This window comes from Salvelinus alpinus, chromosome 6 (genome assembly GCF_045679555.1).
Source record: "Salvelinus alpinus chromosome 6, SLU_Salpinus.1, whole genome shotgun sequence".
NCBI lineage: Eukaryota > Metazoa > Chordata > Actinopteri > Salmoniformes > Salmonidae > Salvelinus > Salvelinus alpinus.
The window spans coordinates 55,733,111-55,751,925 of NC_092091.1; the positions used below are offsets into that span (position 1 = coordinate 55,733,111).

The following is an 18,815-nucleotide window of genomic DNA, read 5'->3' on the forward strand; positions in this document are numbered from 1 at the left end:
GTACAGTAGCGCTATCAATATCCTTGTGCTGACAGCAAAGGCCATGTTCAGTATGGAGAAGGAACAAAACAAAAGTTAAACAAAAAGGGAGATAGATGACATATTTCACCGGATGTATAAAAGAGACATCTGGTTGGTGTTTCCTCTCACTACCAAATATGGTAGTGAGGAAGCACAGTGGCCGGCAGTGGGAGAAGATTGAGCTAGAGGGATTTAGCTAATTTAATAAAACATTTGATCTCGTTACAGTTGTTGTTTTTAAACAGAAAATACCTAGCTACAGTTCTCTTGCATTTTACAATAGCTAACGCTACTGTAGCTAACTCTTAGCGACCTACAAACAGTAAAGTTACTTTAGCTAATGCCCTCTACAAAACATTTTATCTAATTTAAATAACGTATAAAATTAAACTCTTGGTGGCGTTAAGTCTCAACAACGACTAGTTACTTAACGTGTTGAAGTCCCTCTTCAAATCTCCAGTAAGTCTGCAACTCATTTTTAACTTTTAATTTGAATATGACAATTATTGACCTCACTAAGCCATCTGATAGACCAATAAACGCGACTTTGAAAAACCCATCGACACTTGCTCACTTGCCTCCCATTGGAAACGACAGGATGTGGCCTATCTTATTAGAACATCTTTAATGTGGTTGTCAAATAACATATTTTCGCTTTCTGTTGCAAAACATTTTTGATACAGTGTGCCCTTCTAAACTGGACCCAAAGCGCTTTTAGTGTTTACCTCGTAGACAAGCTCGTGGTGGAAGTGAGGTACTTCTAGGTCCCGCAGACAGCGTTCCGCCTCCTTCACCTCTCCCGATACCAAGTACTCCTTCAGCAGAAAGTTCATCTGAAACACATATCGATAAAGTATGAATCAATCACTCTCCATCATACCAACCATCATTCACCACCCATGGCTAAAACACTGCTAAATACGGATTTGACCGACAAAGGTTCGAAGACTTATCCCACTGAACTAAAGCCTAGATCCAATAGATAAAATATGCATCTTCTCTATAGTTTGACATTTCTCAGCAGTGACTACCGGGCCTGGTTGATTTGGTAGTGCAAGATTTTTCCTGTCAAAAGGTAATCATGAATCGGGGAGAGGACTCCCAAGTGATTAGTGGCTGGACAAATGGAGCAAATAGTCAATCACGATGCTCAATGACAAACAAACAATGTCTGGTTTTGTGTGTAGTACTCAACCCTCGTTTCTGTTCAGTTATGAACCGTCAGTGCAACTGCAATTCCGCAAAAGCTTGGTGCTTCGCTGACTGTTGGTCGACAATTGTCTTTAGTTGAGCATATTTTTTAAATGGCATGGTGTACAAGACACCTGTCTGAGTTGACTAATCTATTGTGAAGTCAGTGGGAATGGCACAGTCCATCAGACTAAGACATGCTATTGAAATTGTATAGGGTTATATTACGTAAAGACAATGATGCAGCACTAATATTTTATTTATTTTCTCCTGCTTTGGATAGAGGTCGCTGCTGTACATACCAAGACGCATTCCTCCTTATTGTCCTTAGAATTTCTAAGCAAACAGCTGGAGGCAGGGCTTTCTCCTATAGAGCTCCATTTTTATGTAATGGTCTGCCTATTCATGTGAGACGCAAACACGGTCTCGACCTTTAAGTCTTTATTGAAGACTCATCTCTTCAGTAGGTCCTATGATTGAGTGTAGTCTGGCCCAGGGGCGCAAAGGTGAACGGCAAGGCACTGGAGCGACGAACCATCTTTGCTGTCTCTGGATTCTCTGCCTCTGACCCTATTACGGGGGCTGGGTCACTGGCTTACTAGTGCTCTTTCATGCCTCCCCTTGGAGGAGTGCGTCACTTGAGTCACTGACGTGATCATGTCCGGTTTTGCACCCCCTCGGGGTCGTGCCGGGGGAGGAGTTCTTCGTAGGCTATAATTAGCCTCGTCTCAGGGTAGTACGTTGGTCTGTTTATCCCTCTAGTGGTGTGGGGTCTGTGTATAGTGGGTGGGGTGATACCCCCGGACAGGGCCAACCCGGCAGGATATCTATGCTGCAATAGTCTGTGGCGGGGGGCTAGGGTCAGTCTGTTATATCTGGTGTCCTGTGTGAATTTAAGTATGCGCCCTCCAATTCGCGCTCTCCCTCTCCTCCCGGAGGACCTGAGCTCTAGGACCATGCCTCAGGACTGACTGGCCTGATGTCTCCTGGCTGTCCCCAGTCCACCTGGTTGTGCTGCTGCTACAGTTACAACTGTTCTGCCTGCGGCTGTGGAACCCTGACCTGTTCACTGGACGTGCTGCTGTTTAACTCTCCCTCTCCTGCTGTTTAGAACTCTGATTGCTCAGCTATAAAAAGCAAACTGACATTTACTCCTGAGGTACTGACCTGTTGCGCCCTCTACAACCACTGATTACTAGTTGACCCTGCTGGTCATCTATGAACATCTTGAAAAACAATCTGGCCTTAATGGCAGTCTCCCACCAGGGTACCTCAGAGCCAGGTACCTCTAGGTTCCTGCCTTTCTGGGGAGTTTTTCCTAGCCCCCATGCTTCTACATCTGCATTGCTTACCATTTGGGGTTTTAGGCTGGGTTTCTGTATATATTTCTGTATACAAACTTGCCCTCCAAATACACCTCTGCTGTTTTCAACCAAGATCTCAGCGATCACTGCCTCATTGCCTGCATCCGTAATGGGTCAGCGGTCAAACGACCTCCACTCATCACTGTCAAACGCTCCCTGAAACACTTCAGCGAGCAGGCCTTTCTAATCGACCTGGCCGGGGTATCCTGGAAGGATATTGATCTCATCCCGTCAGTAGAGGATGCCTGGTCATTTTTTTAAAATGCCTTCCTCACCATCTTGAATAAGCATGCCCCATTCAAGAAATTTAGAACCAGGAACAGATATAGCCCTTGGTTCTCTCCTGACCTGACTGCCCTTAACCAACAGAAAAACATCCTATGGCGTTCTGCATTAGCATCGAACAGCCCCCGTGATATGCAACTTTTCAGGGAAGCCAGAAACCAATATACACAGGCAGTTAGAACAGCCAAGGCTAGCTTTTTCAAGCAGAAATTTGCTTCCTGCAACACAAATTCAAAAAAGTTCTGGGACACCGTAAAGTCCATGGAGAATAAGAACACCTCCTCCCAGCTTCCAACCGCTCTGAAGATAGGAAACACTGTCACCACCGACAAATCCACTATAATTGAGAATTTCAATAAGCATTTTTCTACGGCTGGCCATGCTTTCCACCTGGCTACCCCTACCCCGGACAACAGCACTGCCCTCCCCTCTGCTACTCGCCCAAGCCTTCCCCATTTTTCTTTCTCCCAAATACAGTCAGCTGATGTTCTTAATGAGCTGCAAAATCTGGACCCTTACAAATCAGCCGGGCTAGATAATCTGGACCCTTTCTTTCTAAAACTATCTGCTGAAATTGTTGCCACCCCTATTACTAGCCTCTTCAACCTCTCTTTCGTGTCGTCTGAGATCCCCAAAGATTGGAAAGCAGCTGCGGTTATCCCCGGGCTAGATAATCTGGACCCTTTCTTTCTAAAACTATCTGCTGAAATTGTTGCCACCCCTATTACTAGCCTCTTCAACCTCTCTTTCGTGTCGTCTGAGATCCCCAAAGATTGGAAAGCAGCTGCGGTTATCCCCCTCTTCAAAGGGGGGGACACCCTTGACCCTAACTGCTACAGACCTATATCTATCCTACCCTGCCTTTCTAAGGTCTTCGAAAGCCAAGTCAACAAACAGATTACCGACCATTTCGAATCACACCACACCTTCTCCGCTATGCAATCTGGTTTCAGAGCTGGTCATGGGTGCACCTCAGCCACGCTCAAGGTCATAAACGATATCGTAACCGCCATCGATAGGAAACAATACTGTGCAGCCGTATTCATTGACCTGGCCAAGGCTTTTGACTCTGTCAATCACCACATCCTCATTGGCAGACTCGACAGCCTTGGCTTCTCTAATGATTGCCTCGCCTGGTTCACCAACTACTTCTCTGATCGAGTTCAGTGTGTCAAATCGGAGGGTCTGTTGTCCGGGCCTCTGGCAGTCTCTATGGGGGTGCCACAGGGTTCAATTCTTGGACCGACTCTCTTCTCTGTTTACATCAATGATGTCGCTCTTGCTGCTGGTGATTCTCTGATCCACCTCTACGCAGACGACACTATTCTGTATACTTCTGGCCCTTCTTTTGACACTGTGTTAACAACCCTCCAGGCGAGCTTCAATGCCATACAACTCTCCTTCCGTGGCCTCCAACTGCTCTTAAATACAAGTAAAACCAAATGCATGCTCTTCAACCGATCGCTGCCTGCTCCTGCCCGCCTGTCCAACATCACTACTTTGGACGGCTCTGACTTAGAATATGTGGACCACTACAAATACCTAGGTGTCTGGTTAGACTGTAAACTCTCCTTCCAGACCCACATCAAACATCTCCAATCCAAAGTCAAATCTAGAATTGGCTTCCTATTCCGCAACAAAGCATCCTTTACTCATGCTGCCAAACATACCCTTGTAAAACTGACCATCCTACCAATCCTCGACTTCGGTGATGTCATTTACAAAATAGCCTCCAAAACCCTACTCAATAAATTGGATGCAGTCTATCACAGTGCCATCCGTTTTGTCACCAAAGCCCCATATACTACCCACCACTGCGACCTGTACACTCTCGTTGGCTGGCCCTCGCTTCATACTCGTCGCCAAACCCACTGGTTCCAGGTCATCTACAAGACCCTGCTAGGTAAAGTCCCCCCTTATCTCAGCTCGCTGGTCACCATAGCAGCACCTACCTGTAGCACGCGCTCCAGCAGGTATATCTCTCTAGTCACCCCCAAAACCAATTCTTCCTTTGGACGCCTCTCCTTCCAGTTCTCTGCTGCCAATGACTGGAACGAACTACAAAAATCTCTGAAACTGGAAACACCTATCTCCCTCACTAGCTTTAAGCACCAGCTGTCAGAGCAGCTCATAGATTACTGCACCTGTACATAACCCATCTACAATTTAGCCCAAACAACTACCTCTTTACCTACTGTATTTATTTATTAATTTATTTTGCTCCTTTGCACCCCATTATTTCTGTCTCTACTTTGCACTTTCTTCCACTGCAAACCAACCATTCCAGTGTTTTTTTAGTTTTTATTTTACTTGCTGTGTTGTACTCACTTCGCCTCCATGGCCTTTTTATATTTTTATTTATTTATACATATATTTGTTTGCCTTCACCTCCCTTATCTCACCTCACTTGCTCACATTGTATATAGACTTATTTTTTTCCACTGTATTATTGACTATATGTTTGTTTTACTCCATGTGTAACTATGTGTTGTTGTATGTGTCGAACTGCTTTGCTTTATCTTGGCCAGGTCGCAATTGTAAATGAGAACGTGTTCTCAATTTGCCTACCTGGTTAAATAAAGGTTAAATAAAATAAAATAAATAAAATTTGCATTTTGATACATCTGCTGATGTAAAAATGGGTTTATAAATAGATTTGAGTCATGACTTGAAATGCAAATCAAGCATTTGTTTTAAAATAAAGTGACCCTTGAATAATTAGCGTAAATAAATAAAGCGTTCCATGTTGGCAATTGCATTCACAAATGCATGAGACTTTAGTCTTTGCTGTAATTAAGGGCCCCTCCAAACAACCAAGAATTCCCCCATTTAGAGTTTCACGTCATCTGCATCCATTTTGCTGTCACATACGTATTCCGGTGTTCAGAGTTTATAACCAATTTATTAATGTAATATGCTATAGGTCAGGCCCTATGCGATTTATACACATGTCATGTAAAGAGTAAGGGTTGAGGGAATAAGGAATGTTTTTCCCGAACAAATCATTTTGGTAACAGAACCTTTAAGTCAAATGGCTGTAATTATTTTGCCGGTTCAGCATCACAAAGTGTGGTCGCTGCAGCGGAGAAAGAGGGAGACAATGGGTCAGTCAGTCTTTTTATTGCACAGCAAGTCTGAGCCCGGCACAATCAAATCAATTGCGGTCGGACTCCCTCTAGTCATCTGATCAAACGGTGCACTTAAAGCATCAGACAAGCTCAGTGCATATAGTTGATTAAATCACAGGATGTGTCGATATGAAAAAAAAATACGTTGTAACCAGTCGATTGGTCGAAAGAACAGATGACCAAGTACATTTTTTGTTGTCTGGGACAGCCTTATTGCTGACACTGGTTCTGTTGGTACGGCCCCAGCTGTAAACAATCTCTTATGGAATGCGCTTGCAGGAGAGAACACCTAGCCCCCCCACACACACACACACCCTCTCCAAACATCCCTCAGCTGGAGCAGGCACACTGCCGACTACCCCTCTCCATAGCAAAGTGAAATAGGGGCAGGGTTCCAGCGGTTGCTGCCGCTGGGGGTTTAACTGGTCTTCAATCTCGCTGACGAATGTGTGATGACCCTCGCGTGACCAATGCTTCACCTCTGAGCAGTGAGCACGGAACTGCCAAACAATAACAATCCGGTCCTCTGGCAGACGGTGTTTAAGTGGTGAGAATAAGGGCATAAAGGCTTGGCCGGGGGGTTGAAAGCCCAGATTAAGAGAAGCTAGACACAGACTTGTGTCCCAAATGGCACCCTGACCCAATTCCCTTTAAAGTGCACTACTTATGGGCTCTGGTTAAAAGTAGTGCACTAAAGGATATAGGGTGCCATTTGGGACACAAAATGCTCTGGAAGACTCCTAGACACTCACAGCACTGACTTATCAGTCCTATTCGGTTTGTGTATTCAATGGTACGGTATTCAATCAACCCTGGCTTAAATGTTTGCAGTAGTCACAGGCAGCTTTGTTTACAAAGATACTCTACACACACCCAGGGGAATAAGGGCACTTGTCTGACTCTCTACACACACATCCCTGTATCATCCGGTTCTTGGAGCGTGTTGTCAAATCACACCCTGAAACGGTTATTTCCAGGTCATGAAAGAAAGCTCTGGGGAACCTCACCACAGTACCAAATCCGTGTGAAAATGCCCCAGGGGGATACTGCTATTCAAATCTCTTAATACCCATACTCTTGACTTCAATGTAGTCTGTGGCAGAGTGATTTGATCAAACCCAGAGGAAAGAGGCAAAATCTGTTTCCCTAATAACCCTATCCCCCATGTAGTGCACTATTGGCCAGGACCCATAGGGCTCTGGTCAATAGTGCAGTATACAGGCGATAAGGTGCCATTTGGCACGCACACTAGTAGCTCCTATTCTGGCAGGCTGTGTGCCCTCTGTAGCCCAGTGAAGACCCACTCGATCAGGGCCTGAAGCCCAACAAGGACAGGCAGGAAATCAAACCTGGTCTGGAGTCTGCAGCCTACAGAGACTAACGTAGGATGAGTTACACAATACTCTTGCTCTTGCTCTGCATACTCATTCGACACATCACAAGCGTGTGTGCAGCCGTGCACATTCACACATGGGTGCCAAATTATCAATTTAGTTCAGGGAGCAAAGGCCCCTTTGACCACTAGACTATACAAATGCACGCACGCACACCTCATGACTTGAAAACCTGCACTCGGGTGTGTGAGTCCCTGTGCATCGGTTTACGTACGTACATGCGTGTGTCCCTGTGAGTGTGCGCATCGGCCTCTTTGTTCCAGGCTTTGCAGTCAGATCCAAGCATGGGGGACAGCATTGTGCTGACACCAGCCTAGCAAGGCTCCCCGTGGCTCTTTTCCCAGCATGCAGTTCTCTCCGCCTTGTTGTGTTTGTTACATAACAGACGAGTGCAGATCCAGGACCAAAATGGCACCCTATTCCATACTTAGTGCACTACATTTGGGGACTATATAGTAAATAGGGTACCATTTGGGACACAACCTGACAGAGCCCGTCTCTCTGCACCGAGAGTATCAGTTCAGGTGGAGAGAACAAAAAGGTAATCTCCACTGTGTGTAAATAGTTGACCCACAATGAAAGGCTGCAGAGAAATATAACAAAGCTCTCCATTGATTGGTTATGCATGTTTCTAGCTCTGATAGATGGGTGTTAGCTGAATATATTGCACTTCAAATAATATTAACAGAACCCAGGTGTGTTGCCATTTACCCATATTTGATTCTCATTAGGTTTCTCCTATCACTTCCAACAAGGCATCACATTTCATGCATGCAGAGACAACACCCGGAATGGGAGGTTGCTTGTCTAACTGGAATGTTTTGTTATGAGTCACAAGATGATACAACACTGGCATGTGATGATTGGCGGGCGGGGTGCCAGGTCCCGCATACTTGGCAGCGAGGGCCTCTTACCTCTTTGACGAGGTGTTTGACAGGTCTGAGGCCACCACCCACGCCCCACACATTGTCTAGCCGCACCATCTCCCTCTTCATGGAGAGGAGCACCGCCGCACGGTCCAACGCGGCTCTGTGGGGAGGGGAATAACCACAGAGACACAATGAGAAAAAGGGGAACGTGTCAAGTCACAGCTAGATATTGAACATGGTCACATGATTTCAGAACAAAATTACTTTCTGAATAAAGCAGGTTAACTACAAAATGGACTTTCCCAACTCATCAGAATAAATAACAGTGGAATTTGCATTCTAAGGTTGAAAATGGGAGATTACAAACATGAGGTAAAACCAAAAATGGTCATCCTAGGCATGACATGTGGCTACAATCAGTTCTGGATGGGGATCATTCAGTTGCTTGGAGAATGACTGTGCTTTCGTGGTGAGAAGACGCAAACATTTACCCTGGCCCTCTTATCAGGCGGTTCTTAAGCGATTAACTGACGACATCAGCGACAGAGGTAGGTAACCACCACTTTGATGTGGAGTGGGCTTTTCCACCATGTTCCTTGTTGGCCACAGATCTAAGATCAGTTTCTTCCTTAATCCTTAGAGAAACCTGATTGTAAGCAAAAACTGACCTTAAGGACAATTTCGTCTGAATGCTCCTCACCCTAAATGCCCAAAATTATCTAATCCTCCCTGCCTTTATTTAGTACATGATTCATATCATTGTCTCTAATGTGTTTGTCCATATATTGTCTCTGTGCCAATTTGTTGTTTGTCTGAAGCAACGCTTTAACCCTAAATAGAATTCTAAGGACACAAGAAGTTCTTTGAAATTAAAATCCCCTCCACCAATCAATGCACATCTTTTTATTTTATTATGCCCTCACTCCTTGACCTCTAACCCCTGCTCACCTAGCGTGGTCGCAGTCCACCTTGCCTTTATAGCGGTCCAGGAATGCCATAGGTAGAGCGTGGTCTGCGATGGCTCGGGCAATAAACTGTCCCAGCATCTGTAGAGTTGGAGAGAGTTAAAGAATAAACCTACGGTATATGATCGGTTGGGTTTAAAGCAGCATGGCAAATTATCATTTGTCTTAAAGAAAATGTACAAAGACTGCATAACAAATGGCACCCTATTTATTCCTTATATAGTGCACTACTTCAGACCAGAGACCCATGGTCCCTGGTCAAAAGTAGTGTACTAAATGGGGAATAGAGTGCCATTTGTGATGAAGACAATGTATTTCCCCCCCAATCCAGTACCTGTGGAGCCTCTGGCGTGTCCAGCATAAGATCGGGCAGCTCTTTGAGGATTTTGTCGAAGGCGCGGGCCATGTCGGACTCCGAGAGCCCCTTGCCGACCAGGTCACGGAGCAGCCTAGAGGTGAGCTCCCGGTGGCTGGCCTTCCCCTCCAGAGACAGGGACACAGCCAGGCTGGAGAACTCGTACTTGTGGTGGCCCAGGTTTAGCTCCTTCAACAGCATCTGGGAGTGGAAGAGGGGGGTAGGGTACACACACAGTTAACGTGAAGTAAAATGATATGTCGGAACCCTGCGTGGTTGAGACAAAACAGTAAAAGAAAATGGATGCACCACCACCTAAAGGCTGCCTCAAATAACCAAACTCTTCCTCTTTTTAGTACAACATCAAACACTTACTTGGACCTCTTTTGTGTCCCCGTGCTGAAAGTACTCCTGTACAATGGGGTTGACGGTCTTCTCCAGTTCCCTCTCGTCCAGCTCTGGAACAACTGTTGCGTACACAGTGTCTCCCTTCAAAATTAAACAAGACATTATAGGTCAGGAATAGCCATCTAATAACACGGCCGGCCCGCTCATTAGGCAGGATTAGCCTGTAATCTGAAATGCTACTGGTGCATTTGTTAAGTCCAATGCAGCTGTTTTTATTTCAATATCAAACCATTTCTGGGTAACAATGAAGTACCTTACTGTGATTGTTTTCAATTAATGGTCAAATAAATAAATGGCTTAGCAAAGAGCAATTTTTCAAGCAAGAATTCTGCTAGATCTGTCCGAGTGGTGAGGCGAAAACGAATTTACTACATAGTGACGTCACCATGGAAGGCCAAAACTCCCTCCCACCAAAACAGGCAGAAATGTCAGGTGGTCTTTTCAAACAGTTTTTAAACTAAAAAAGGGCATATTCATAATTTGTACTATTCCAACCTTGGGTCAAAATGTATGTAAAACACAGGAAAATCACTGACTGCACTGGGCCTTTAAGGTATAGTGCAGGGGTCAATAACTGCCATCATATTTAGGCTGAATGGCCGGGATATGGCAAATGTAACAGCAGACAGCAGTTCTGCCGACATACAGTGTACTTCTAAAACTTTGAATATTAACACCCCAGTCGCTCCGGTGAAAGGTTTTTCTAAACAATACGAGCAGATGAGTGCCTTTGGCTGATTCCAGAGAAACAAGAAAAAGCAAACTTCCTCAGTGAGCAGGGCTTCAGGAAACTAGAGCGGAGAGTGAGACCTCTATTGTTTTGACCTGCGTTGAAGAGGGGAAAATATCACTAGAGGGAGGGAGGGTTTCAGCCATTACCCAATGCACTGACTCAACTTTCCTGTTTTCCCCTCCTGGTTTCAGAAGTATGCTTGACCTTTAAGAATAACCACAAATGTTCAGACTGCACCAATGACCTGTTCTGGTATTGTTGGAATACTTTAAAATATTCTGCAGCTCACTTATAGTAACCATTGATCTTACTTGATTGAATTTGATTACACCATTTAACTTCCACAGACCCAGCCGTGATTGATGAGTGATTACTTCCAGGAAGGGAGGAGGACCCATGGGTCAAACAGGATCCATGTGATCCTAACCACTCCCTTACGACACAAACCACCTAGCTAGTAGGGATCCCAGACACACTACTACTGGGATATACTGGAGAGCAGGCCTGTGTTTCAAGAGAATGTTACGTCCAAAAGGCATCATATTCCCTATATAGTGCACTACTTTTGACCAGGGCCAGGCCCATAGGGCTATGTGCTTTTAGAGGACAGTAGAGCTGCGCTCCAGTGTCACCAACTCTGTCCTAGTTATCTGCTGCCACAGGGCAACTGGCTCCAGTACTGTTTCTGAAACAGCGGCACTCAAGGCCAAACTGCAATTTGCACCGTTCTTTTTCTAGGTTTTTATCTCTTAAACAATAGCCTTGGAGGCACTTTCCCACTACATGGTTCAGTCACAGCGACCTCACTACACAGGATAGCAAAAAAAGTCTGCGACATTCACTTAACTGATGTGTTTAAAGTTAAAAAAAAATGTATTATAAGCAACAACCCTCAGACCAAAACAACTACAAAAAGAACCTGGCCCATAGTAGACCCCTCATCTAAGCAACTGTTGTCTTTGTAGTAACAGCGTGGGACACTGGTGTACAGGATTAGAGGGGTGCGTGCAGAGGCTCTATTGTATAGGTTGGGGTTGGAGAGCGCTCATGTGGTTTACACATGTACACCTCACCTGTGCAACCTCGTCGTAGTTGGGGTCCTTGACATCTGGTTCCTCTACCTCGTACACCATCCCGGCTGCTCCCCACACACCTTTACCCCCTGCGCCACCTGTAGTGTAAGGACCACATCAACATCAGCGCTAGTCAGTTAGCACTATAGACATGTTTAGAATATGGGTTTTGTGAACCCAGGGAGATTACTGCTCTATGATCAGTTTACCAGACTTTAATCCTAAACAAACTGTTATGGCCCCAGACCAAAACTAGCACTAGACCACCAGGGCTTAGAGTAGATTACTTCCATCTCAACCATTATTAGCCTAGCACAGACCTTTCTTAGGCAGGTCCCATTTAGTCTTCCATCTCAAAGGTTATTAGCATAGTTAGCATTATTAGCTGTTAGCCTAACATTAGCACATACCTTTCTTGGGCAGGCCACGGCCCTTGCCTGTCCTGGACTTGCGGTCGTTGGGGACGGGCACCTTGCCCTTGGGGCTGTCGCCGTCGGCCAACTCACCCGACAGCGACTCAGAGAGTGACTCGCTGCGGGATGACGATTTGCGCACACGCCGCTTGGCCTTGGCCTTGAGCCGTGCCTCGTGGAGCGCCTTCTCCTGTGGCGTCCAGTTGCCGTTCACCTCCGCCTCGAACGCAGCCTCGTCCTCATCGCCATAGGGATGGTCCACATCGTCGTCGAAGGATAACACCCCTGCAAATGGATACAAGGACAGGCAGTGAGTTTAAAAGGTGCAGTATGGAGTTTAATCAATTACATGTAAATATTAATAACATTGAACAGGCAGGACTGCACCCTGGTTGACTTAAATACATGTCTGCATATATTTTTTTATTAACTTCTTGTCAATATGGGGGCGCTGTTTCCACTTTGGAAAAAATCGTGCCCAAATTAAACTGCCTCGTACTCTATTCTAGATCATACAATATGCATATTATTATTACTATTGGATAGAAAACACTGAAGTTTCTAAAACTGTTTGAATTATATCTGTGAGTAAAACAGAACTCATTTGGCAGCAAACTTCCATACAGGAAGTGAAAAATCTGAAAACGAGGCTCTGTTTCAGGGCCTGCCTATTCAACTGGCTTTTATTTATCGATATGCATGCACTTCATGCGCCTTCCACTAGATGTCAACAGGCAGTGGAAGGTGGAATGGGGTGTCAAGCTTGATCTGAGGTCGAATAAGAGCTTTTGGAGTGACAGGTCCGGTATTTTCTTTGTCTTCGAAGGCGCGCTGGGGAGCTCGACATTGTCTTCTGAAAAGCGTTCGGTATACACGGCGAATATCTCCGGCTCTGATTTTATTTGATACATATGATAATAACATCATAAAGTAGGTTTTCAACCGAGTTTTATCAGTTTATTCAACGTTTATTGGGACTTTGAGTTTTCCGTTCTTTGCACCAAGAGAGGATGGGAATGTTAGCAACCTTGGCTAACATTGTGGCGCGAATTCGACAGAAGAAATGGACATTCTAAAACCAAACAACGATTTATTCTGGAAATAGGACTCCTTGTACAACATTCTGATGGAAGCTCAGCAAAAGTAAGAAAACATTTCTGATGTTATTTCGTATTTCTGTGTAAAATGTTGACTCCTATTCTCCGCCGTGTTGGTGAGTGCTGTCTCACAATAACGCAAGCTGTATGTTATGGTAAAGTTATTTAAAAAAATCTAACACAGCGATTGCATTAAGAACCAGTGTATCTTTCATTTGCCATACAACAAGTATTTTTATGTAAAGTTTATGATGAGTTCTTTGGTCAGATTAGGTGTGTCCAAAATATCTCCGGACATTCTGGGAAAATGTTGCTACGTATTCACAATGTATAACCACGATTTGCAGCTCTAAATATGCACATTTTCGAACAAAACATAAATGTATTGTATAACATGTTATAAGACTGTCATCTGATGAAGTTGTCCAAAGGTTAGTGATTCATTTTATATCTATTGCTGGTTTTTGCGAAAGCTACCTTTGCGGTGAATAAATGCCTCTGTGTGTTTGGCTATTGTGGTAAGCTAATATAATTCTATATTGTGTTTGCTGTAAAACACTTTAAAAAATCTGAAATATTGGCTGGATTCACAAGATGTTTATCTTTCATTTGCTGTACACCATGTATTTTTCATAAATGTTTTATGATGAGTGTTTAGGTATTTCACGTTGCTCTTTGTAATTATTCTGGCTGCTTTGGTGCCATTTTTGATGGTGGCTGCAATGTAAAACTATGATTTATACCTCAAATATGCACATTTTCGAACAAAACATAAATGTATTGTATAACATGTTATAAGACTGTCATCTGATGAAGTTGTTTCTTGGTTAGTGACTAATTTTATCTCTATTTTGTCGGTTTTGTGAAAGCTACCTATGCGGTGGAAACATGGTGAAAATATGCGGTTGTATGTTTGGCTATTGTGGTTAGCTAATAGAAATACATAGTGTTTTCGCTGTAAAATATTTTAAAAATCGGAAATTATGGCTGGATTCACAAGATGTTTATCTTTCATTTGCTGTATTGGACTTGTGATTATGAAAATTATATTATATGATATCCCTGTTCCGTTAGGCTAGGCTATGCTAGTCAGCTTTTTTGATGAGGAGGATCCCGGATCCAGGAGAGAGAAGCGGTAGAGGTTAAACATTATTTGTGCAGTTCCAGTGGCCACAGGGGAACAAAGACAGCAGAATGCACCTTTGACAACAGGAGGTATACATTTGGTTGTGTAGCCTACAATCAGTGTTGCAAATTATGGAGATGGATATTCAAAAGGTTTAGAGGTCTGTGGAAACATGACAACTATTTGAATGTCAACTGCCAGCACTTCTACTACAAATTACACAAGAAGAATCCGTAAGTATGAGAAACGTGTCCAGTCAGTCATGAGATAATAACTAAAGGATTACAGAGAGCCAGTCAGTCAAGGAAAATATTCAAATCTGGATGTTCAAAAGTGACTCATTTCCCTTACAGATAACAACGAATTCTCTCATACCTGCAATGTTATTTTTGCACCGTGGACAATGTCTAGTGTAAATTGAGACTGGTGGCTTTTTAATGGACAGGACACATGTTAACCTTTGAGAATAGCTTAAAGCGGCAATAACTTTTTGGGCAACATAGAAATGTGAGTTTTCGTTTCCACGGGGGCTGCTAGCTAAATATGCTAACAAGCGCAAACAAAAATAAACAAACTGCAAAGACAAGCAATCTAACTTATAAAAGGTATACATATATAGGTTGGAGGCTGTCATTTTTGTTAAGTTTGGACATTTACAAGCAAATGTGAATGAGAGACATTGAACAAAGTTGACACATGCTTGTCTGAAGGAAGAACAGTACTGGCTCTGGAGCAGCATGTGTACACGCTGTGTCTGTGTGGACTCTGGAGTCGTTAAGGCAACAGGCCTACCTGCTCTGCTCGGAAAAGAGGGGTGGGGGAGCAGATGGGCAGAGAACTGAGAGGAGAAAAAAACCGCAAGGAAATGAAGCTAGCAGCAGCTGTACAGATTTCTTAAACACGGCAGAAAGCTAACACTATGATGCCCCGTCTTCCTTATTAATTCAGCCACTTAGATAACAAGCCAAAAAAAACTACTTGCTACACTCCTGAGAGGCACTGCATCGCAGTGCTGAGGTGCCGCCCATGACCGGGAGCCCTATATGGCGACGCACAATTGTCCCAGCGTCGTCCGGGTTAGGGGAGGGTTTGGCCAGGGGATTTCCTTGACTCATCGCACTCGAGCAACTCCTTGTGGCAGGACAGGCGCCTGCAAGCTGACCTCGCTCGTCAGTTGAATGGTGTGGCTGGCTTCCGGGTTAAGCGAGCAGTGTGTTAAAACTTCTTATGGCTGCAATCCCGGTAACGGGATGATATGACAACAGCCAGTGAAAGTGCAGGGCGCCAAATTCAAAACGACAGAAATCTTATAATTAAAATTCCTCAGACATACATGTGTCTTATACCATTTTAAAAGGTAATATTGTTGTTAATCCCACAAGTGTCTGATTTCAAATATGCTTTTCAGCGAAAGCACTACAAATGATTGTTAGGTCACACCAAACCACAATAAGCACAGCCATTTTTCCAGCGAAAGATAGCAGTCACAAAAAGCACATAGAGATAAAATGAATCACTAACCTTTGATGATCTTCATCAGATGACACTCATAGGACTTCATGTTACACAATACATGCATGTTTTGTTTGATTAAATTCATATTTATATCAAAAAATCTGAGTTTACATTGAGGCGACAATATTCACTAAATGCAAAAACATCAAGTGACTTTGCATAGCCCATCGTTTCAACAGAAATACTCATCATAAATATAGATGACAATACAAGTTATACACATTGAATTATAGATATACCTCTCCTTAATGCAACCGCTATGTCAGATTTCAAAAAAACTTTACGGAAAAAGAAATGCACGCTATAATCTGAGACGGCGCTCAAAAACAGCATACCACAGCTGCAAGGATGGCGTCACTATAAACAATAAAATACATGATAAATATACCATTACCTTTGATAATCTAGATCAGAAAGCACACCAGGAATCCCAGGTCCACAACAAATGTTTGTTTTGTTCGAAATCCGTTATTTATGTCCAAATACCTTCTTTTGTTAGCGCGTCTGGTTTACATATCCAAACGCTAATTCTGGTCAGCGTTATATCATACAAAAACTTAAAAATGTGATATTACCGGTCGAAGAAACATTTCAAACTAATCAATCATTAGGATGTTTTTAACATATAGCTTCAATAAAGTTCCAACCGGAGTATTCGTTCTTGTCTGCGTGAGCAATGGAACGTCAGTGGCTTGCATGAAGAAAAAGCATGGTAAGGAAATGGCTGCTTGATGGACACCTGACTGATTCTGCTCTCATTCTCTCCCACAACATCATAGAAGTCTCATTGAAATTTCTATTGATTGTTGACATCTAGTGGAACCCCTTGGCAGTGCAACATCATTAATAGCTCAAGTGGATTTCTTTAGGGACTCTGGTGAATACACACAGGCTCAGATTTCTGACTTCCTGTTTTGATTTCAACTCAGAATTTTGCCTGCCAATATGAGTTCTGTTAATCTCACAGACATCATTCAAACAGTTTTAGAAACTTTGGAGTGTTTTCTATCCAATACTAATAATACTATGCAAATATTAGGAACTATGACTGAGGAGCAGGCCGTTTGATATGGGCACCTTTCATCCAAGCTACTCAATACTGCCCCTTCAGCCATAAGAAGTTTTAAACACCATCCCGTGGTCATTTCCAAATACCCCAGTATACCGCCCATGAATGGAAATAGTGGAGCGATTTCTGCATATTGCACCTTTTAAACCAACAACCACAAAGTGCTTCACATCAGACACAGTTCTGCCATGTCAAAAATGTGGCCGTGTCTATTTGTGTGCTGTACTGTAGCTTTAAAAAAAGGGTCCATCTGAAGTCCATCAATTTTGTGACTTTAAATTAATTACATGTAACCATTTGAATCTTGAATATAACCTATAAATGCCTCATGAGCTTAGTTGAACTGTCCTATCCCATCAGAATCCAAAACATGCGCTTGTTTTACTCCAATGTTCGTAAACAAACACTGTATAGCCTCAAAACATAACTAGTCCTTGCATTGATAGCTCAGTCTATACATTTGAGTGGTTCCCTTTCTCCAGCCCATCCCTCAGCTTTTTAGTCCAACAGTGGCAGGGAGTTCTTTGTTGTTTAAACTGCTGATTGCTGCTTTAACAAAATGCAATGTTATCAACTGCACGATCGAATGGGGCCCTACAGAGTTTAAGAGTTTAACTAATTTAACTGCTTAGACCCATAAAGCCAGAATCATAAAAATGTGTCTTAATGGTAAACAGTCCAGCTTTAGACTAGGCCTATACCTTCCTCTGTCAACAGTGTCGAGCCTCCGCCCTATTTTACGATAAAGCCTTATTTTATCAGGTCAACTCAAGAATGGGGTGAACGGAGGTCAGTTCTGATCAATATTGGTCTGTTAAGCATAACCCATAAGTCCTATCTGCTTTTAAAGGGTTTGCATTCTAGTGTTAACGACTAGCCAATGGTTTGGTCAACGATAGCGCTTCAATCTCTCCAGTTCTAACATCAACAACACGTCAGCTCAAACAGCAGAGCATGCTCAGGCCCTGTGGGACGTTACCAGCTGGTGGCTGCTCACACTACATAGCTTAATAAGGTGATTTACAGAGGCAAGTCCACACATACACAACATATGTAAACCAAAACGCGCCTAATAGTCTACACCCAAGTCTCGAAACACCTTTGAGCTACAACAACAGACCAGGAGAGAGATAATTACATGCATTATGCCGATCACAGTAAGACACACTGCCTTACTACCCCAAGCATAGTTGGCCCACTTCCATATATTAAACAGTTGTGTGGCGACCCTTTTAGCAGGCACACGGTAGCCTGTGCACACAGAAGACTCAAAGGCCTCTGCCCTTACAACACCAGGGAAGCCCACTAATCCTAGTTTATTATGGACACGGACCACACACACACTCTCCTGCACTCACCAGCCATTCAGCCCACAGGTGCAGTAGCTAGTTAAGACTGTTAGAGGATTAACAAAAAAAAATTATTCCCTCGTATGGAGCCAGGGAAAAGGACAAGTCCGTGTACAGTAAGCATCTTGTGGGAACAATAACAAATGGAGTTGAAGTGGAGCCCTAGTAGTGGTGAGGGCAAGCAAAGGGCATATGGGGGGGGATGCTGACGTGGGGGCTTTTTCAATCCTCCTTGTCGCTAATCCTCAGCATGGGTCTTACTACATATGGCAGTGTTGGGCCCACAGCCAGTCAAATGACCCCTCAAGAGGAGCAGGAATTTCTAAGGGTGTAACGAATACCCCAGAGCCCTCCTACAAAGCCCACCGCCGAGCCCTAAGAGGAGGTATGGCCCTATAGATTACAGGGACAAGGAGGGCGGCCCAACCACAGAGCAGATCCAGCACTGACTGGAGTGGAG

General features: G+C 43.8%; 1 protein-coding gene across 1 annotated transcript in view; it reads right to left on the bottom strand.

The window, feature by feature from the left end:
- The window catches only part of LOC139578955 (programmed cell death protein 4-like), a 33,139-nt gene that overhangs the window by 3,746 nt on the left and 10,578 nt on the right, over positions 1-18,815 (bottom strand). The window contains exons 3-9 of the mRNA XM_071407114.1: positions 12,197-12,484; positions 11,787-11,884; positions 9,948-10,061; positions 9,552-9,773; positions 9,201-9,298; positions 8,298-8,412; positions 747-854 (exon numbers count right to left, since the gene is read on the bottom strand). Coding sequence (XP_071263215.1) covers positions 747-854; positions 8,298-8,412; positions 9,201-9,298; positions 9,552-9,773; positions 9,948-10,061; positions 11,787-11,884; positions 12,197-12,484 — 1,043 coding nt within the window. The remainder of the gene's footprint in view (positions 1-746; positions 855-8,297; positions 8,413-9,200; positions 9,299-9,551; positions 9,774-9,947; positions 10,062-11,786; positions 11,885-12,196; positions 12,485-18,815) is intronic.